General features: G+C 58.2%; 1 protein-coding gene and 1 non-coding gene across 2 annotated transcripts in view; one reads left to right on the top strand and one right to left on the bottom strand.

The window, feature by feature from the left end:
* Window positions 1-207: 207 nt before the first annotated feature.
* Window positions 208-21,200, bottom strand: part of CFAP65 (cilia and flagella associated protein 65) — a 34,675-nt gene continuing 13,682 nt past the window's right edge. The window contains exons 12-33 of the mRNA XM_053662072.1: window positions 20,428-20,565; window positions 18,878-19,123; window positions 17,811-18,035; window positions 16,722-16,880; window positions 16,339-16,489; window positions 15,771-15,899; window positions 14,532-14,745; window positions 14,113-14,241; window positions 10,018-10,194; window positions 9,646-9,712; window positions 9,390-9,500; window positions 7,320-7,511; window positions 7,063-7,221; window positions 5,474-5,617; window positions 5,182-5,295; window positions 4,875-4,982; window positions 3,379-3,423; window positions 2,942-3,144; window positions 2,347-2,475; window positions 1,278-1,820; window positions 484-621; window positions 208-366 (exon numbers count right to left, since the gene is read on the bottom strand). Coding sequence (XP_053518047.1) covers window positions 279-366; window positions 484-621; window positions 1,278-1,820; window positions 2,347-2,475; window positions 2,942-3,144; window positions 3,379-3,423; window positions 4,875-4,982; window positions 5,182-5,295; window positions 5,474-5,617; window positions 7,063-7,221; window positions 7,320-7,511; window positions 9,390-9,500; window positions 9,646-9,712; window positions 10,018-10,194; window positions 14,113-14,241; window positions 14,532-14,745; window positions 15,771-15,899; window positions 16,339-16,489; window positions 16,722-16,880; window positions 17,811-18,035; window positions 18,878-19,123; window positions 20,428-20,565 — 3,609 coding nt within the window. The 3' untranslated portion in view covers window positions 208-278. The remainder of the gene's footprint in view (window positions 367-483; window positions 622-1,277; window positions 1,821-2,346; window positions 2,476-2,941; window positions 3,145-3,378; window positions 3,424-4,874; window positions 4,983-5,181; window positions 5,296-5,473; window positions 5,618-7,062; window positions 7,222-7,319; window positions 7,512-9,389; window positions 9,501-9,645; window positions 9,713-10,017; window positions 10,195-14,112; window positions 14,242-14,531; window positions 14,746-15,770; window positions 15,900-16,338; window positions 16,490-16,721; window positions 16,881-17,810; window positions 18,036-18,877; window positions 19,124-20,427; window positions 20,566-21,200) is intronic.
* Window positions 5,872-6,007, top strand: LOC119056908 (small nucleolar RNA SNORA67). The gene has a single exon (XR_005083971.2). It is a non-coding gene; the product is annotated as a small nucleolar RNA SNORA67 (small nucleolar RNA).

The raw sequence follows: 21,200 nt of genomic DNA, 5'->3' as shown, positions 1-21,200 counted from the left end.
CCCAGTGGCCGGCCGCGAGACCCCTCGCCTAGCTGCGGTGTGGAGCGGCGGGGCGCAGTCGCTCAGCCCCTAAGTCTCCACTGAGTCGCTGTGGTCCTCGGGGGTCGCTTCCACCATCTGTCCCCCTGAGAGGACGCGTCGCAAGTTGCTCCCGCGTCGGGGAAATAAAATGAAGGCAGATATATAAAAAGGGTTAGTAGATGCTTTACTGGTGGGAGGGTGGAGAGGAGGCCGGGCAGAACCCGGGGAAGCAGGTCCGAGGGGCTGGCCCCTCAGAGTCAGGAGGGGGCGGCGCCACCTGCCGCGGCACCGCTGCTCGCCGTGGCCGTGAGAGGAGGCGTGGGCAGCAGGTCTGGGGTCAGAATCCTGGAAGATACAAAGCCCCAGGCAGGGGGCGAGGCTTCAGGACAAGACTGCCTGCCCCTGCCACCCCTCACGTCCCTCCGGCGCCGTCCACGCGGCCGCTGGCCCGGGTGCCCTCACCTGGGACCGCTGAGCGGCGGCAGAGTGATGACGCGCGGCCGCGAGGTGAGCACCACCTCCCCTCGGCTCGCCTCCACCAGGATGTTCTGGATCATGTTCTCCAGCAGCGCCTCCTGCAGGCTGGCGAAAGCAGGGAGCCTGCAGGGGACCAGGGCCCGGGTGTCAGGGCCGACACCCGGGCACCGCCCCACTCTCCGCTGGCCTCCTCCGTGGTGAACCGTGTGCCGCGTGTTCCACGTGGATTCTCATTTAACCCCCCACCCACCCAACACTAGGCGGCATCCTCTTCCAACTTTACAGACACTTAGGACGCCCAGGTTGCCAGATGTCACACAGCTGGTACAGTTGTGGAATTTGAACCCAGGCAATCGTGATCCCCAACTGGGGGGCCGGGGGTGGGGGAGGCATCCAGCAATGGCAGCGTGCAGGAGAGACCAGGTGGGGCCTAGGGCCTCCCAGCCCGGACAGAAGGCAACCACAGATCAGTCCCAGGGAAAGGGGGTACAAGAAGACACGGTCTTTCTCTCCTGGTTCTAGAAACCCACTTAAGAGAACTGAAGACCCTAACTACCCTCCCTGAAGTGGTGTGGCGTTGAATGTTAGCAGCCAGGTCTTGGGGGGAAATAAAGCTCAGATCGCCATTCTGTGAATACTCCCACGCAGGCCTGATGCCTCTAACATGACGTCTGTGAGCACTGAGTCGGGAGAGATGTGCACAGTTGGAGGCTGCCCCCGTCCTTGCAGGCCCTTCTGCACGGCCCCCTTCAAGCCCTCACCTGGGTCTGGCTGCTCACCGGCTAATGGCCTCCTTCTCATCCTTCTCTTGCTCCTCCTTCATTATGACCTTCAGCTGCTGCTGCCACCGCCAATTCAGGGGCTCCTGGGGCACAGGCTGTGGCATGGGCTCAGTCCCTGTCCAGGCCAACTTCTCCTTCCTCTCTTCCATCTCTTCCTCCTCCTCCTTCTCCTCCAGCTCCTCCTTGCCTGCCTCCTCCTCCTCTTTCATCTCTTCTTCCTCCTCCTCCTCCACTGTCTCCTCCTCCTCTTTTGCCTCTTCTTCCTCCTCCTCTTCCTCTTCCACCTCCTCCTCTTCCTCTTCATCCCTCTCTGTCTCTTCCTCCCTTTCTTGCCGCCGCAGCCTCCGTCTGTCCCGCTGCTCCTGGTCTTCCCTGCCCTCCCAGCTATCGGACAGAAACAGGTCTGGGGCTACGTGCAGATTGCTGGTCATGGCCGTGAACCTGGCCGATCGCTCATTCCAGAACTGGCAAAAGTAAGGAATCTGCTCCACCAGGCTCTGGCCTATGGCCTCATGGAAGGTCTTGTCTTCCAGCAGGCCCCTGGGTGGCAGGGAGGAAAAGAAGGCTCTTGCTGAGGGTCCTTGCAGCCCCCAGTGAGGCTTTGGTTTGGGGGTTCCTCAAGTGGTGGTTCTTGCCTCCTGTGCCCACAAACAGGGGCCAGGTGGGGAGGGAGCCCTTGGTCCATGGCTTCTCCCATTCTTCTTTAGAGGAAGGTATCTGGTTCCCATGGAGTCTTAGAGGTGAACATTTTATGATGGAGACAGAGCCGGGGGGTCAGAGATACACAGGTGAGGGACAGGAACCCTGGGGAGAATGTGAACTGGCTCTAACCCTCAACTGCTGGCTGTGGAAGGGGCAGGACCCGGGACCCAGCCTCAACATACCCTCCAGGAGCTCCATCAGAGCTGCACCATCCTGGAGGGTGGGCCACCAATGGCAGGGTCTTGCGAGGAAATATTAGTTTTCAGGAAGGGAAGGGCTAGGACTTCAGGGGCTGTGGGTGGGCCCAGAGCACGCTGCGTGGGCTGGAAAGATGGGGGGTGGGGTTCAGATTGTGGACAGTCACCTGATGATGGCTGTGAGACAGTCAACCAGAAGCTGCTTCTTCTGCTGCGAGACAGGGGCCCAGTTGTCGGGGGGTTCTTTCTCAGAGGCCTCTGGCTCTTCCCTGATGCTCTTCTGCTTTGGTAGCTCCCTGGGGCAGGCCATGACACTGAGTGGCCTGGGCAAGCCACCATGCAGGGGCTGGGGGCATGAGCAGTGGTGGTGGCCTCACAGTCATGAGGACACAGATGAGTCTGGGGCAGACCCAGACCGAATGTGGTGCTACTCACTGCAATTGGGGAACTAGGTCTGACCCTCAGAGTCGACGCAGCACATGGAGAGGCTCCAAGTTGGAAAGGAAGGAAGGAAGGAAGGTAGGAGGGATGGGGAGGCCAAGGGGGTTCCCCAGGGGGCTCTGGCTCTTTGCCCCTCCTTATGAGGACTTAAGCAGTAAGGGGGGCATCTTGAGCCCAGCCATACCCCGTTAGCCTCCCCCGCCCAGCTACTGCTCCTGCTCCAAGCCCTCAGCAAGTGTTGGGTCTGGGCAACCCCTGTTCTGGAGGGGGAGAGGGGACAGAGAGCAGAGGAAGGAGACCCCTCCCTCCCTGGGCATTCACCAGTGCAGGAAGTAGCGGGGAAAGTCGGAGAAGAAGTTGGCCAGGAAGTAGTCAATGGTGTGGGCACGTGCGGTGAGGCCCAAGTACAGCATGCCTGGCGTGGGCAGCTGGGGGCTCGGCCACGATGTCCCCTCCTTTGGGATCTTAAGATTCCAGCTGGTGGGCTGGTTGAAAGCCTGCTGTTTCTTGATAGGGGGCAGCGTCTTTGGGAAGGGAGAGGAATGATGGCAGGGGTCTGGGGACTGCACTCCCATCACTGAAGGGTCCCTACCCTCCCAACCAGGGCTTTTGGGCAATGCAGGGGCATGCCCCCACCCACTGGCCCTTTTGTCCCTCCCTTCTAGGAGGTGGGACTAGGGGTTGCGGGGTGTCTCTGAGAGTGAGCAAGGACCCTCACAAGTTATCCGAGGAGGTGGGTCTGCGGTTTATGGCCTTACCTTGTATCTCTTCATAGGTTCACAGGCTGTACAACACGCTCTGCTCTGTGGAAGCGAAGAGAACCCTGCTCGGGATACGACAGGCCTAGAGCAAACCCTCTAGGATTTCCTACACTTCCTGCCAATCCGCCAAAACCTGAAGCCAAGGCCAGGACCTGCTGCCCTCTTGGTTTTGACCAAGTCCTGGCCACACCCTCTTCCAGAACCTTCCCTAGGGAAGTGCTACCTACAGACAAGAAAGACTTGGTTATCCAACTGAAGGAAAGAGGAGATGCCACCATGTATGTGTAGGCTGCCCCCAAAGAGCTGTCCTTGTGCCTTGCAGCACTGTGGTTTCTGTTTTTATTATTTTTATTTTTATTTTTAGAGACAGAGAGGAAGGGAGGGAGAAAGAGAGAGAAAGAGACATCAGTGTGTGAGAGATACATCGATCAGTTGCCTCTCACTGGGGCCCTGGCCTATAACTCAGGCATGTGAACCCCCTTAGGTTGGCAGGCTGGCACTTAACCCACTGAGCCACACCAGCCAGGACATAGAGCTTTGTGGTTTTGTACCGTACAGAAGCAGCTTCCCTTATTAAGACAGTTCAGAAATCCCTTCTTCTGTGGCCTCAAGATATGATTTGCACTCACAGTTGGGCCAGAGCTTCAAAGGGGAGCAGCCCGTCCCTGGGAGCTCAGTGTGGTGGACACAGGTGACCCAGAGGCAGGACCAGGGGCATGCGGAGGCTATGAGGCCGGGACAGGGCCTGAGATGTGTCTGTTGTCTCGTGTTTGTTATCAGTCTCCCCCGACAAACGCTAACCGCACACTCAGTCAGTGCTTCCTGGGAGCCGGGCACTGTTGCAGTGCTGGGCTTGTATTAACTCACGTACCCCTCCCAACACTGTCACAAAGCAGGTCGGATTTTACTTGCACTTAAAAATATTTTTAAAACTTTTATTTTTAACCTTCCTACTTTGGGAAACTTCAGTTGTATCTAGAGCTGTAGAGAATGCTACAAAGACTCTCCCATTATCCGCCACCCAGCTTCAACAATCAGCAACTGATCGCATGTACGCCCACCTCTGAATTATCCCGAGGCCAATCCCAGATGTCATATTACCCACACTTGACAATGGAGGGTCCTGAGAGGTGAAATACTTGACTAAGATCACAGAGCTAGAAGTTGTCAAAGCCAGGGATCAAAACTGGGCGATCTGTTCCCAGAGTCTGTCCCCCGAAACCACCTCCATCTTGTCCCCCATGGTCCCCACCACCCAGCACCTCAAAGGCACATGGTAAACACTAGCTACAGGAGGCAGGGAATGGTCAGCCAGCCTTCTGTATCCAAGAGTCTCTTGGGGAGATGCTGTGCTCAGTCTAATGAGAGAAATCTAATCGCTTAGGGCAGGCTGGCCAGTTTTGCATGTAGGACCCCCTCAGATCACCACCTCTGTCCCGTTTCAGCCAATCAGAAAGATCTGTGCTGTCCAAGGCCCACTCTGCCCTCCTCACCTTCACTTTCCTGTCTGTGATAGTGAACTCCACCTCCTGCCGCACCTTCTCTTCCTTCCACTCCTGCAGTTCTTTATAGTACTTCCTCAGGAGTTCCTGATGGTACACCTGTGGCCCAGGACAAGGAGGGAGAAGACCAAGGTTTGGCAGGACTTAGAGCCGGGCCTTGCCCTGGGCCTGTGCTGTGGGCCCCCCACCCTCCCAGGGGCTGGCTCTGTCTGGGGATTTGGGGATCTCGTAGCCCACCCCACCCCCCAGGGTTGGGAGCTGTACCCTACTCCCAGCTTCTCCCTGGGGCTGGCCCTACCTTGCATACCAGGTCCACGCTGTAGAAACTGGCATGCACCGAGGCCTTCAGAGTCACCACAAATGGGACCCCCTCTCCTGGGGCCACCTTGCCTTTCATGGGACTCACGGACACCTGTCGATTCGGGGAAGGAGTCTCTGCAGCTTCACAGGGGTGGGATGGGACAAGACGGAACGGAATGGGGTGGCGCTGTGTGACACGGGGTGGGGTGCGATGGGCCAGAGGGGACAAGGCAGGGTCATTCGGGAGCCCTGCCAGAGGTTCGGGTTCTGTGGACAAGAGGGACTCGCACCTCCCCGAAGTCTAGAGGCTTCAGCTGCCAGACGAAGACAATTGTCGTCTTCTCAGATGTGTTGTTGAGGAACAGCAGGCGGCTGCACTTGCTCTGCACAGGAATGTTTCCCAGGGAGACGTGCGACTCGGACAGGGAGACGCTCTGTCGGTGGAGACAACACAGCGGCAGCTTCGAGAGGTGAAGAAGTAACAACCATAGCAACCGCCACTAGCTACTGACCGCGTTCAACAGGCCAGGTACCATGGCAGGCAATCTGCACGCATCCAAACCTCCCCACGGCCCTGTGACACAGGTGCTACTACTGTCCCCCCTTCACAGGTCCCTCACAGCTGCGGCTGAGATAAACCCAGTCTCGCTCTGAACCCTATGATTTTGACCATTAAAAATGGACTTGGAACCAAGGTAATTCCCTTTCCAGGGGGCCTAATAGTGCCCCCCTCCAGGAAAGTAGCAACTTGAAATAAAATCTGGCCAGCCTCAGCTTTTCAGGGCAGAAGGTCATGTGCAATTTCCTTCGCCTTGCTTACATGTAAAAAAAAAATGGACTTGGGCCCTGGCTGGTGCGGCTCAGTGACTTGAGTGCGGGCCTGCTAACTAAAGGGTCGCCAGTTCGATTCCCAGTCCAGGCACATTCTGGGTTGTGGGCTAAGTCCCCAGTGACGGGGCACATGAGAGGCAACCACGCATTGAAGTTTCTCTCCCTCTCTTTCTTCTTCCCTTTCCCTCTCTCTAAAAATGAGTAAATAAAAAAATAAATAATAAATTTAAGATGGACTTGGGAAGGCTGAGAAATCAGAACTTGCTGAGAGATGAGAGAACTGAAGCCAGCGCCGTGTGAGCCCCCGAAGGGCGGTTACTAATGAAGGGGCGGCCGGCTGTTGCTACAGGCACTGGGCTCGGGACAGGAGCTGTGTTGTTGTGGGGGGGGGGGGTCTGGAAAGGCTGGGGACACAGGGAAGGGGCACTTTCTCTCTGTCCAGGCTGAGTGCCTCCGGGCTGGGACTCTGTCTCCTCTGAGTTCCCAGACCTCTGCAGGGCTCAACCTGCAGTGAGTCCAAAACAGGAAGGGTGGCCAGGCAGAGGCAGGCATGGGCAGTGACGGGCGGCTGGAGAACTGGGTGGGCGGATGGATACACAGGCATGTGCGTTTGTGGGCGGATGGATGGATGGGTCAGACTTCCCCAAAGTGAGGAGCCTGTGAACTCGAGGTAGTGTCAGTGACCCTAGATATCTTTCAGCATAAATCCACCTGGTCCAAGGCAGGCTGTTCTGCTTGGAGTTAACACCTTAGAGCCCTAGAACGGGAGAGCTTCTCTCTCCCTCTCTAATAACCCCATCTACACACCCGGAGACGAGGGTGCAGTGGCTTGAACACCTGTGGTCACTAGGTGGCGGGGTAAGCCTCTCCTGGCGCTGGTGCTGCCTGTTGAATCTGAAGGAGGGCTGGTTCCAGGCTTCACCTCTGCCACCCTCTGTCCTCAACATCATCTCGTCTCCTGTCCAGCCTCCCCACCCCTCTGCCCTGGCCACCCTGAGCCCTCAGGCCCCTCCCAGGCCTCAGGCTCTTCCAGCTCCCTTCCCCCGACCTGTCCAGGAACCATCATCCTTGAGTGTATGGAGCTGTTGTCCCACGAGGAGATTTTGTAGAAAGGGGCCGTGTCCCCCATGGCATTCGGGTCATAGCCCACTCCCTGGAATTGGACTACGGCCGAGTTCCATCCCAGGATGTGTATGGGCACATCCACCTGAGAAGGGGGGCGGGCGAAGGGCCTGGTCAGGGCGAGGCCTGCTGAGGCGGCCAGCTCCGACCCCTGCCCCGTTAGCCGGGGCTGCTGCCACTCACTGTGTAGCTCCTGGCCTCGATGGGGGAGAAGATCCACAGGACCCGAGCCGTTGTGCCTGGCTGGATCTCCCCTTGGGGGTTGAGGCAGCAGAAGACGGGGTGATCAAAATTTTTTTCCTGAACCTGCGACAGGATGTTGGTCTGGATCTCATAGGTCACGGGCACCGAGCCACCGTTATACAGCTCATAAATCTGCAGGGGCGGGAAGAAGGGGGACCTCCAGACCAGCTCGGGGCTGTAGCGCAGAGAGCCTGAGAGTCCACGTCCACCGTGGGAGGACAGCTGGCCTCCGCAATGTCACACCGACAGTCCCAGAGCTCCCCCAGTTCCTGATGTCCCCCTGGCTTCATCGTAAGTATACAACCCTGTCTTCAGCCTGTGATATTTTAAGATAACCTTTCATTCTTATTTTATTTGCTCTCACCTTACCCTGGCCAAAGTGTAAGGGGATATGAACGCTTGTGTCCTCAGTGCTGGGAGGGAGGGAACCGTCCAAGCAAGCGCCGTCATGATGGTCGTTTTCTAGGCTCTGATCCTAACGGCCTGTGAGGCCGCCCCCCGCCCGCTGCATCTGCTGTTAGAGGCAGCGCTGCTCCAAGGCAGACAAGGGGGTGGGAGGAAGGTATGGGGTCCCCCGAGATTAACTCCCAAGTTTGAGGATCACAGGATGTCCTGGAAAAAACCAAAGATCTTCTGGCCCGATCCGTTGTTTCAGAGGTGAGGAAACGGAAGCCAGAGAGAACAAAGAGCTATGTGGATTGAGACTGGCTCCCCTTCTTTTTCAGCATCTGCTCCTGAATACGCTGATGTGATTTCTCTAGCCTGAACCGCCCTTTGAACCTCACCCCTGGTACCGGCTTCCCCGTGACAACAACCCCTCTTGGTTGTCTCCACAGGTATCTCAAATTTGGCCCAAAGCGAACTCTTCGCTCTAAAACCTCTCCCTCCCCACGTGTGCCTCCTTCCAGCAAATGCCCTACATGCTCCCAGTAGCTCGAGCCAGGAGTCCAGTGCGTCCTCGGTCCCTCCATTTCTCTTACTCCCCAGGTCCAGTCCCCAGCAGGACCCAGTGAGTCTGCCTCCAAAATGTAAATCAAATCTGTTCGCTTCTCTCTCTGTCCAGGGCCTGCTTGCAGGTCCAGGTCCTCGTCTGTCATCCTCTCGCAAACTAAAGAGAAAGCTTGCCCACAGCTGTGGAGTCTGGCTGGCATGCCTTCCTTTTTGAGTGTCTGGACCTCTGCAGGCTTGGGCACGCCTGCCCCAAGTGGGGCCTCTGGGAAGCCGGTGGGGTAGAGGGTGGTGTAGACAAGTGAGCAGGGCTCGGGGCCGGAGACCCCCTGCCAGGGCCGCGAGGCCCATTCCTCTGCCTTGAGGCCGAATGGCTGGGGCCCCTCCCCAGAAACACAAGGGCTTCTAACCGGTTATAATCTCCAAGTTGTGAAAACATCATGTCCCCCCCTTGGAAAATTCCATGGCCCATGTTCACAGGAAAGGAACCCCATTCCCTCCAACCAATAAAGGAAATCCTATGGTTTCATGAGACTTCACATTCTAGTTTTTCACATTCCAGAAAGATGTCCTTCTTGGAGCAGTGACTCTCACACTGTGGCTGAGACCTATCAGTGAGCGGATCATGAAACCATTTAGTGACTCATGTCCACATTAAAAAAAAAAAATGAAACAGAATATAACGTAAAAAAAAAACCAGAGTACTTTGCATGTAGTAGTGCACATATTGACTTGTGATCGGTCATGTGTGTGTCAGTACTGGGTTTTTATCAAAATATATCAGTGTGGTTCACGGTCAGAGCAGTTTGAAGAAACCCTGTGCTAGCGGAGGGGAAGCCCCTTCTTTTGCACAGGAACGAGGCCCGGTAGAGGGCTAAGCCCCAGGTACCAGGAAACTGAAGCCCCTTGCCTTGGGTCTCTCCAGGTCGCCCAATCTCGGGGTCCAACCTGCAGCCCCCCCCTTAGAGTGAGGTGCCTTTGTCGCCTGGTCAAGAACTTTTGCAGTTACCCAGAAACCAACACACAGGCCTCCTGGTGGCCGGGACCACATGGACCACTGACCTGCTGCGGGGGCCGTGCATCGCCAATGGAGACTGGGATGAATTGGTGGCTCGTGGAGGTGAAATGCACGTACTTCTGATCCAGCTGCACTGTCACACCGACGAAATGGAGCTGGAAGTGGAGGGCTCATGAGCAGGGTCCTTCTCTGGGAGGAAGTGAGGCACCCAGCAGAGAGAGCCAGGGCCCCGCCCCCTCGGGGTGTGACTCTCAGCCCCTCTCCTGGTCGCCCAAGGACAGGAGCAGGGCTGGGCCTCACCAGGATCTCCCGGCCACGGGACACTTTGAAGAGTACTGGGAGGCGATCAGTGCCAATGAACAGGTGGCTGGAAGTGGGGAGATAAGTCCGGGGTGAATTCGTGGTCCCTGGTACCAGTGGGAGAGCAAATGATCACAGTGCACAGGGGGCTTTGAGCAGGCCGGTCCCTGGGAGCATGTGGGAACCCCCGAGTCGGGAAGAGGCCAGAGGAGAATTAGACCTCCCCTGCAGATGGGATGGTGGGATTCCCTCAGGGTGGCACCTACTCAGGATATGCGGGGATCATACAGTGCAAGGCCAGGATCCTCCAGGAGCCAGGGGACAGGAGGGTCTTGGGGATTGGAAGTGAAGGGTGGGCAGTGGGGGAGGCACCTGTATTTGAACTCCACCACCTGCTCCTGCCCAGGACTCAGGCTCCCAGCCTTGGGGCTGATGGAGAATATGCAATTATCCTGCACACGCATTTGGTGCAGCTCCGTGTTGTCGAAGTCTGCTTGCTCTGCCCACAGCTCCAGGTCGATCTGCTGGTCACGTGGAAAGAGGAAGGCCCTGGAGAGGGGTGCAAAGCAGGAGGAGGGAAGCCTCTTCGTCAGAACAGAGAGGCGGGAGCTCTGAGGCCCAGGAGGGCTGGTGGAGGCCTCCTCCGTGTCTCCCCATTTCATCGTGCCATCTGGCAAGCCGTCCTGCGCATGGCTGTCATGGGTTCTCACTGCATAATGACTAAACAGGAAATGAAGGCTGGGGCGCCCACCAGGGATGCCAGGGTCAAGGAGGTCACCTGCCGATGTGGGTCACTTGCAGCTGGCCATTAACTCTAGAGGGGATTCTGTGACAAAACTCCGAGGAGGGTCCACCTGAGGCACCCAGGAATGCCAGCAGCACCCCCACGTCCAGCCCAGCCTGGGCACAGGCCAGAGAACAGAGGTCCCGGCAGGACTGGCACTCTGAAATTTGAAGCAAAGCTGGGCACAGATTAATGCCCCTGAAATGCCTGTTGCTGTAGGAAAGTACACACCACTCAAAATAGCCAACAAAACAAGTGACAAAGGGGCCCCAAGGTCACAGCCGGAGACCTGGCACAGAGATGGCCACAAAGCAGCAGAGGCTGTGGCCAGGGAGCAGTCCGGGGGGAGGGGACACGGCCAACTCACCCTAAAAGGCTCAGCGGGATTTGGGAAGGAGCAGATCAAAACTCCCTTCAGTGAATGGTCAATACTTTCACATCGGAAATGTGGGAAAGAGTGTCACCCAACGCTGCTAAGTTCACAGAAAGAAGACACATCCACAAAAATAGGAAGTGAAGGGACTGCTATCACGCTTTCCAGCAGGAATCTGGGGTAAAAGATGTATGTGCCCGTTGACCCAGGAATTCTATTTCGGGGAAGCGACTGCAGGACTTAAATATGTGGGTGCAAGTGCACATGTGTGTGCGTGAACAGGGTGTTTATCACAACCGTCTTTGTATAGCCAAAAAAAAAAAAAAAGCGCTGAGAATAACTAATGTCATCCAGTGAAGGAGCGGTTTAATAATTGAAGGCTGTTCAGACAATGGGGTATCATGCGACTATTGAGAAGAATGAGTGAGGTCTAGGTGTTGGTCTGCGTTTACCTGAAGGGAACGTTACTGACAGAATGCTGAGGAGAAAGTGGTATGCATAGCATTGTACTGTGACTGTAAGAAGTAACCAAGAGAGACGGAGTAACCCTGAACCTGTCCCCGGGTCTGCAAGTGCCGAGAGGGGAGGCTCCGGTCGCCCCTGGCAGGGTGGGCTTGGAGGGGGAGCTGCGGATTCCTTCCTTCCCTCCCATCGCCCTTCCTATCAGCTGACTCGCTGCAGGTGAATAAACTGCTCTTGCCATTTTGCCTGGGGGATGTTGGTTCGTGGAGACCTTGCTATTTCGGGGTCACCTGGACGGTTCCAACACTTCCGTTTCCCTCACTGCCCCCGCCCAGCCTCCCTCCAAATAATCCCGAGCCCCTTTTCCCTGTCCCCCATCCAGGAACTGCAGCAGCCACCCCACCTGTCCCCTGCCTCAAGCTGCTCTGCCACGCAGGCCAGAGTGACAGGTCTTGGAAGTAGATCATGTCTTTGCCCTTCACCCTGGCTTACATCCCATCAATGCTCTTGGGAAGAAGTCCGAACTCTCAGAAGGAGGATTCTAGGGCCTGGACCTTGGCCCCCGCCAGCGTCCTCAGCCGCATTCTAGCTCTTTCCCTCCCTCCTCATCAACGCTCCGGTCACGTTGGGCCCTTCCTCTGACCCGCGTAGTACACGCCAGGTTCTTCGCAGCCTCTCTCCCTCTCTCCCGAGGCTGCTGGCCTGGCTCGGCTGTGGCCTTCTCCAGGGAGCCTTTCTGATGTGCCTGCCCCCACGTCCAAAATGGACTGAAGTGGCCCCCAGTGCTGCACATGCGTCTCACAGCACACTCACCCTGCGCCAAAGCCTCGTCTGCCCAGAGAGCCCGGCTGCGCCCGAGGGCAGGGCCTGGGCGCAGCTGCATTTCTACTCTGAGGGCCAGCCTGGACCCTGCGCCTCGGAGGCCCCAGTAGAGATTTAGCCAATGACTTAATGTGCGTATGCGGTGGCAGACGAGGTTAATGGGTCCCTGTAAGGAATCTCCCCTAAATACCAGGCCCCACTCCTGGCTGGGCCAAGGGCAGAGTCTTCAGAGGAGGCTTGAAGAGGGTGGGCAGCGGTGCCTTCCCCACACTCTCCTCCTCCCCGGGGGTCCTCACTCCATCGTCCTGCCTGCTGCCACCTCCAGGCTGAGTCCACACTCCCTGTCTCTGGCTGCTCTTGGCAGGAATAAAACCTTCCGTTCGTTCTTTATAGGTTCAGCAGAGACCAGCTAGAATTTTCAAAAATAGCCTTCTAAGGAAGGGGAAGGAAACACGACACAAAGAGCTCAGGCGAGTCAGGCCTGCCAAGGAAGGTTCCCAGTGCTTGGCACCTTGGAGGAGGCACAGACTGCCTCCTGAACCTCAAATGCTCTCCTGATGGGCCCGGCTCGGCGGGCACCCAGCCTGGGTTTCCTCTCGCCTCGGTTTTCAGCCACCTGGACCCTCTCCACAGAGAGTGTGAGCTAGCCTGCTCCTACACAAACACACACTCACACACGATCCACCGAAACACCCCGCTCCGCACCAGGACACAGGCCAGCACCACTTTTCCTGCCCCCCCCCCCCCCGATCCCTGGTAGGACCTGGCTCCCGGCCACTCAGAGAGCCCAGTGAATGGCAGATCCGGAGCTCAGAGAGGGCCCTGGGCCTACTCCATCAGGCCCGCAGCCCTGCCTGCCAAGCTCGCTCAGTCATTCAGGGCCGGAGTCCTCAGTTACTCACAGTCCCAGCCCTTCTCAGACAGCAGCGGGCAAATGAGCCAGGCTTCCCAGCTCCCTCCGCCACAGGGAGGGGCAGGCTGAACCAGAGAGCAAGGGGCAGCCCTGACAACGCGGCCCCTGCCCCCCGGGACTCTCTGCCCAGGCAGGAAGCTTTCTGAGATCCCAGGTGTCCTGCCTGCGCATTTTCCATCCCACCCGCCCACTGCCTTGCGCAGGCTGGACTCCTGGCTCTCTCCCCCAAGCCTGACCGGGACGGGACGCTTCTCTCTCACCTCCGAGTAGCCAGAGAAAGTCGGAAGTCATCAAAGGGCAGTTTACTAGGAAATCAAGGCGTGTGGCAGAGACAGGGAGGAAAAACAAGAAAAAGCCCTGGTGTGGAAACAGGATGTTGACTGGGCCCAAGTTTGGGCCCCAGTGGGAGGGAAGCCAAGCATGGGAAGGGCCAAGCTTGGTGGGCTCAGGTCTGCAGGCACCTCAGGTGACAGAGGTGCAGCCTGCTGCTGGCCCCATGCAGCTTCACTCGGTCCTACCTTCCTCCCTGACACTATTGTGGTCACCCCACCATGAGACCCTCTGCTCGCTCCCATGCAGGCCCTGCCCCCACTGGACTGGGGCTCTGTCAGGGGTGCCCCAGTGCAGTGCCCGCTGGGAAAGAGTGGTTCCAGGCCTTGCCGACTAACCCACGAGGCTGGGGCACCACAGTTGGCCTAATCTGGGTTTACACCTGGCTCTGCCGAGTCCTGAGCCTCCCATCTGTGAAAGAGTCTGCGGAGGAGGATTTTCCCCACCGTGGGTGGCAGCCTTAGAGGAGAAAGTCTTGTAAAGCACAGTGCCTGGAGCCTAGCAGATGCTCAGTGGGCGCTTCTCCTTCATTAAGTGTTGAGATATCGGTGTCCGTCTCCAGCAGGGTGACTTCACCACTTCTGAGCCGATGACATGTCTCATCCAGTGACAGGTGCTAGGTGCTGCGTGCTGCTGGGCAGCCCGTCCCACCCTGGCCTCCACACCCCATCCGTGGGGTGCCCGCTTTCGCAGACACCAGGCAGCGGGCCTACCACCAGCAAGGAAGGCCTTTCAGTGCCTGCCCCCCCGGGCCCGCAGCCATGCCCCCCAAGCCAGCCATACCAGTCCAGGGGCACCAGTCCACTGTTCCTCAGGGCAAGGAGCACCACAGAGGGTGGGGCATCGATCGGCGCTGCCCCAAAATTGAAGTCGAGCTTCAGAGGGGTGTAGATGGAGGGGGTCTGACTTGTGCTGTGTGGGGCAGAGAAAGGGCTCAGACAGGGGTGGGAACAGGGCGGGGCTTCTCGCAGAGGCTGAGCTGGCACTCGTCTCCCTACAGCTGGGAGGTAGAGATGCTGGGACTCGGGCAGGGTGGCCGAGCCCGTCAGACACCCAGCCAACCCCTGCCTTCTCCAGGCCCCTCCAGGGTGGGCAAGAATTTGGGGCTAGAGAGAGAGCCGCTTCTTGCACAGGGCCTGGTGCTGAGGGTGCGGAGAGAATGCTCCAAGAGCATCCCCAGGCCCCTCCCAGGCTCAGCTCACCTGTGCCGGGCGGGCACCTTGTAGGTGAGCTCGCAGGGGCAGGGGTCGCGCTCCAAGTAGCTGTTGAGCACATCCAGGGAGAAGAGACGCCACAGGTGCCTCCGGGTGATGCCCTCAGCGCTGCCCGTGGAGCAGGCGTCCCGGACGGAGAGTATGGGGTACACGGCGGTGAGGAAGACGTGACACAGCTCCTGCTTCTCCCCAACCTTGCTGTCTGGGGGAGGGGGTGTGGGTAAGCGGAGCGGGGAGTGCAGGACCCCTGTCAGGGGCCTCGGAACCTGTGCCATGACAGGCGGACCTTGTCCGATACGCTCAGGTAGCAGGCACGGCCCCAAGCATCTCACACACGCTGCTGTATTTGACGTGCACCATATTTGTGTGCCAACTAATTCTTACTGACAGCTTTATTGAGTCACAATTTATATACCATAAGATTGGCCCTTTAATGCATGCAATGCAGTGTTTTCTCGGATGTGCAGAGCTGCGTGACCATTACCGCTTCCTAATTTTACAATATTGTCATCACCCCCGAAAAGAAACTCACTACCAAGCAGCTGTCATGCCCCACTCTACCCCTCCTTCACCCCTGCGGCCCCTAATCTACTTCCTGTTTCTTCAGATCTGTCTATTCGGGATGCTCCACATAAATGGAACCACGTGCTGCGCGACTTTCTGTGATTGGTTTCTTTCACTTGACATAATAAGGTTCTTCCGTGTGTTCTAACCTGTGTTAGTCCCTTTTTCCTTTTTCTTGCCTATGCACTGTCATTATCCCCATTTTACAGATGTGGACACTGAGGCATGGGGAGGTTAAACAAGGTGCTAAGATTACGTGGCTAATGAGCGCAGGGGCCAGGATCCAGCCCAGGCAGTCTGGCTCGAGTCCACTCTCTGAGCCGCTCTTCTGCGCTGCCTGGGCAGGCTGGGGACAGCTCTGCTCTCACGAGGAGGAAGCCGAGGCCCCGGCAGCCGTGGACTTGTCTGACTGCCTACAGCAAACCAGCACAGCTCTAAACTCCTCACCTGGGGTCCTCCACAGCTCGGGCATCGCATGGCAGACACCCATGCAGACGACAGAGATGGGTGGTAGGAGGTACACACGTCAGTCACCGAAAGGCGTGCCTAGCACATTCGCCCTCATTCTGCTGGCTCTCTCTGGCCCCTCCTCATGCCCCCACCCCAGGCCTGCTCACACAGCCCTCCCGCCTTCCTCCAAGCACTGTCCCATGTCCCAGGTACCTCTTTGGGAGAGGAGAGAGTAGCTGATGGTCCAGGAGTACTGAGCCCGGTGGTCGGGACAGGCGGTCAGGCAGATGGTGCCCTGGGACCGGGGCGGCATGCTTCCCTCTGTGTGGTCCAGCCGAAGAGCTGCTCAGGGAGGGCCCGGGCAGGGCCAAGGGCAGAGCAGCCATCAGTGTCGGCCAGCGAGGCTGTGCCTCTCCTTCTGCCCCTTTCTAGATACCTTCCCCAGGGCCAGCAAAGCGCTGGCCCCACAGTAGGCTCTGAGCCAGAAAAACGGGGAGCAGAGTCCCTCCTCCCAGACCAAGACAGAGGGGACCTGTCTTTGCGTCACTGGCAGCAGCTGAACACTTTGCTCCACCTACTGGCCCATGAGGTAGGTGTCGCCAGTAGCCCCTTTCAGAGGAGGAAACTGAGGCTTAGCGATGCCCAGTGCCACACATCTAGCAAGTGGAAGCACCGAGGCTTAATCTCTGCTCCACCGCCCACAAACCACGGTCTGATTAACTGGCCTGAACAGGTGCCCACGTCCCTGGCCCTGGCCCCAGCCCCAGCCCAGGGCCAGTACCGAGGGCTTCGTCACTGGTGGCCTCAGGGCTGCACTGCTCCAGGAACAGGCGATAATAGAGGGTGCAGTTGCCCTCGTTCAGGAGCGCCAGCAACCTGGACTGTTCGCTGTTCACCACCACGTTCCCGAAGTCCAGTTCCTTCTCCTTCACCTGAGGGCCAGAGTCAGCCAGCCGGGCTGAGGGGCCCCATGCTGCCTGAGGCCCTGGCTTTCTCACCCGTGGTCTTATAGAGAATCCCCAAGGAAGGGCAGGTCCAGGGGTGCAGGCTAGGGACCAGAGGGCTCCCACCCCTGCCCTCTGGGGGCTGGGTCCCCTGGGGTGCCCCGGCCTCTACTCTGGCCCCCAGCACCCCATCCCAACCCTCCAGGATTTTCCCACTCACAGAAAGGGTGCTGGTGATGCCCATTCCCACCAGCCGGATCATGTAGTGGGTGGTGGGGGGGGGCTTGGGTTTTGGGGGCCGGCCGGCCTCCCAGACCCACACCCCTACTCGGAACAGGTACTTGGTCTCCTCAAGAGGGCTGAAGGTCCATGTCAGCATCTGGGGTCACAGACGTTCTGCCTGGGTGGGGGTCTCTGGGAACCCCCACCCCGGCCCAGGCTCCCGCTGTCTGAGACCCCACTGTAGCGTATAAGCCGCAAGGCAACCCTTCCTGAGAGTTTACCCTGTGTCCCTCGTGTTGACCTCACACGCGCTGTGTATACTATGTTGTTTCCCTAAGCCCCACAACCCTTTAGCCCTGCCAGGGACGAGGTATTATTTAGGGCCACGTTCTTCTGATGAGAAACGAGTCTCGGAGAGCTGGGGTAACTAGCCCAGGGTCACGTAGTGACCTCACACAGTGGTGAGGGCACTTGGCAGGAGCCGGGTGTGACCTCTCAAGGCTGACTCCAGAGTCTGCGTGGCCTCCTGCCACACCGACTGCTGCCCCTACCACTTGCTGGTGCTCCTTTGCGGCCCCTGGGCCTCCTGACCGATCTCTAAGATGCTAAACCGGGATGGGGCCCTGCTGGTTTGGGTCCCAGCCTGTGCTCCCCGCCAGACAGCCACTGGGACCTACAGGGGTCCCTTTCCCCACTCCTAATGATAGCCACCATTTGGCCCCACACCCAGCTGCTCCAAACCACCTCCCAGTGACCTTGCAGCGTGGGGACCCTGGATGGAGGGCACACCCACCCCCGGCAGTGGCATCAGAAACCCTGGCCCGAGTCCCAGCCCTGCATCTCCTGATTTTACATCTTAGTAAACAGATTTTTCTTCTAATTCTTTTTTGTACAACAGGAAGTGGTGGAAATGGTAACAAGCACACCGGGTCACAGACTGGGGGAGGTGACTACGGGTTGTGTGGGGGCTGACTGTGCCGCATCGCAGGCCTGGGCCCTGACAGGCGGATGAGTAAGAGGTGGTGGCGGGGCCAAGGGAGGCGGGCACCCTTCCCTCTGGCCTTCGGCAGTGGGGCGGGGAACTCACGAGGTTCTCATTAGGTTGGATAAGGCCCCTGGCGGGCTGGACGGCCAGCGTCTTTCGGTACTGCTGGGAGACCCGCCAGTCAAACTCCAGGGGCAGCCTCGAGGGGTTGTGGAAGGTGAAGGGGCTGGTGGAGGAGCAGCCCACCCGCGTGGGCTTGAAGAAGATGCTTTTGTAGGTGTCCATCTTCAGCTGCAGTGGCTCCTCCCGGCTCTGCATGCTCACCTCCTGGGGCCAGAGGAGGAAGGGGACCTCACCCCACTGCCCGGCATCCGCTAACTGTCCAGGAAGCCGTGGGTGGGTGGCTCTCCCCACTTGGAGAGAGCAGCAGAAGGCCCTCTGCCAGGCTGGGCAGAGGTAGCTTCTGTTAAAGGAGAGCGGGTCAGGACTGACCCCAGAGATGCTTCTTGAAAAGAACTCAGCACCCTGGCTGGTATAGCTCAGTGGATTGAGTTTGGGCTGTGAACCAAAGGGTCAAGGTTCGATCCCCAGTCAGGGCACCTGCCTGGGTTTTGGGCCAGGTCCCCATGAGGGCCATGAGAGAGGCAACCACACATTGATGTTTCTCTCTTTCTCCTTCCCTTCCCTCTCTCTAAAAATAATTTAAATATATATATATATATATATATATATATATATATATATATATATATATAAAAGAACTCAAGGACTGAGAGATGGACTGAGAGATGTAGGGACCATTTCATGGGCCATTTATGGGTCCACCACCCCAGACCCTTTCCCTGGCCTTTTGGAAAACCCCTGTCTACCACCTGCAGATATGAGCCTTGTGCTGCCCCCTCCTTTTCTGTGGGACCTCCTTTCTGTTGGCCTTTTCTTGCCTCAGGCCACATGAGGTGACCAGGCAGGGCCCTGAGCAGAGAGAGAGCCATTCTCAGATGTGGCAGGGAGGTCCTCTCCCTGCCGTGCCCCTCCCTAGAGGACTAGCAGCCCCTTCGCTCCTTCAGGGGAGCCCAGGAGGCCAACCCCAAAGTGCGGCTTTGCAAAGGAAGGGCCGCCCCAGACTATGGCCCACTCCCGAGGCCCCAGCCCTCTGCCCCGGCCCCTACCTTGAGATACTGGGGGCAAAAATTGAACTGCAAGTAAAAAGTATGCTGCTTCCAGGAGGTGCCCTTGGGGTAGGTGCAGATGAGGAAGATCTGATGGGCCCCAGGGGCCACGAGGCCCGAGCTGGGCAGGAGAGAGACGTCTGAGCTGCTGCTGGGGGCCAGGTTGAAGGTCAGCAGCAAGGAGCCCTTGTTGGTCAGCAGCAGGCTGCGGTAGGAGGGCTCACCGGGAGACACTGCGGGAAAGAGCTGGGGTGCGAGAGACAGGGGGACCCAGGCTCAGATCCGAGTGCCCTCCCATGCCTGGTCCACACACTCAGGGAAGTCTGTGTGGGCTTAGGTGGGGCTGTCTCCAAGGAGATCCAAGACACCTCCACACATCGCAGGCAACGCTCTGGGAGCAGGGAACCAGGGGAGGCCACAGCTTGGCACTGAAAAACGCTCTGCCCTCCAGAGACCTCAGACAGGGAGAGAGACATTCACAGCAGCCGGCTCCAGGAAACCAGGCCCCCACGAGCCCTGCTCAGGGTGAAGGAGTTGCTCTTCCATTTCAGGGGCCCCCCAAACCATCTTTTGGACAAGGCGCTTTCAGAGTTCCTGGTCCAGAATTTCTGGGGTAAGCAGCTCCTTCCGGATGATTCTCCCCCAAGTGGCTGAGGGGAACCCCACTCTCAGAAAGTGAAAACCCCAGCAATCCCAGTTTCCAAACACTCCTTAAGCATCTCCGGTGTGGCCAGCACCAGGACAACAGCTGGGCAGGCTACAAAACACACAAGGCCTAAGGCTGCTGACCAGGGTGCCCCACCCAGCTGGGCAATGAGTATGCTGCTCAAGGCAGCGGGGCAGCGACATGGGCCCAGAAAGTGCTGGATGGTGGTAAAGGCCACACGCCCCAGGAAGTAGCTGGCCGAGGGAAACCCTGTGCAGTCAGGCAGGGCTCCAGGCAGCGGTGCCCTGCGCAGAAATGTAGCTGGTGGGAGGAGCAGGATCATGCACAAGCACATTCTCTGAAAGTGGTGGGTTTCTTGCGATATGAGGGTAGTAAGAATGGATGAACAGACTGGCCCCAGCACTGAAGGGGAAACCAGACTGGAACCTGGCCGTCTGCTCCAGCGCCTGTGCTTTCAAGCCGGGTCACCTGCTGCTCAGAGAGGAAAGGCCCAGGGGTTATGACCGCCCTGGGAGGGGCTGCCTCTGCAACCCACGCAGGTCCAGGTAGTCCCCAAGAACAGGGGCTCTTGATGTGGTGGTCCCGCCCCTAACAGGTGTTCTGAGAACAGGGCAGACAGATGAAGGAGTTGGAGCGTTTGAAGCCAGAGTGTGAGAGGACGGGGGACGATTTCAGACGGAGCAGTGGTCCGAGCCCTGGACTCTCCGCAGTTCCCATGCCATGGCCCAGAGAGTCCTCGACTGGCCCAGAGCCCCAGGGGCCGGCGGTGGGGAGGTTTGGACAGCCAGAAAGGGACAGTAAGAGAGGAAAGTGGGATTCTCAGGCCACTGCGGAAGCCGGGCTCCCCCGTCCTGACTCCCACTGTTGCGGTGGCCACACTCACCGTGGGGACGTCTAGGGAGTACTGCGGGATGTGACGCTCCAAGGCAGCACAGCAGCTGTGGCCCCGAGCCCGGAGCGTCAGGCACCAGGAGGGGCACACGGTGCAGTCCTCCTCAATGCTACTGAAGTTCTGCAGCACCTGCGGGGGTGGGCCAGATCCACGGACAAGCTCAGAGCCCTGGGTGGGGCCCTGTGCAGCTCTCCTGCGTGTCCCTGCGCTGCAGGGGTCCTGCATCGGCACAGGGGACGCGGCTCCCTGGCAGACGGTGCAGAGAAGACGTCAGGACAGCCCCTCGCCCCTGCTGCGTGCCAGGCCCCCCACACTGGGCTCTCAGCCCCCATCTCTAACCCTCACGCAGCCCCAGCACAGCCTGCAGGACTGTGCCTCAAGACACGCTGGCTGGGCCGACAGGAGGATGACGAGAGCCGCAGACAACACTTGAAAGCTTCTAACAGAGCACAGGTGGCAAACACGCGGCCTGCAGCCCGAAACCAGCCTTCCACCGTGTTTTATCCGGCCCGGCACCTTTTTTCTACCTGGCAGCAGTGCTGAGCTCTCGCTCAACTGTTAAGGAGTAGTTACAGTCCTAACATTACATTCGGCTCTTTGAAGGCAACCACGAGGCTGATGTGGCCCCCAGTGAAACTGAGTTTGACACCCCTGCAATAAGACACTAAGAAAGTGAAACAAATGAAATAATTTCCATTATACATTTTATTTAACCCCATAAGTCTAAAATCTTATTTCCGTATATAATTGATATATAAGTGATC

This window comes from Artibeus jamaicensis, unplaced genomic scaffold, assembly GCF_021234435.1.
Source record: "Artibeus jamaicensis isolate MK-2021 breed Jamaican fruit bat unplaced genomic scaffold, CSHL_Jam_final contig_1015, whole genome shotgun sequence".
Lineage (NCBI taxonomy): Eukaryota > Metazoa > Chordata > Mammalia > Chiroptera > Phyllostomidae > Artibeus > Artibeus jamaicensis.
Note: the sequence above shows the minus strand (reverse complement) of the source record. Positions and strands in the feature narration are given on the sequence as shown.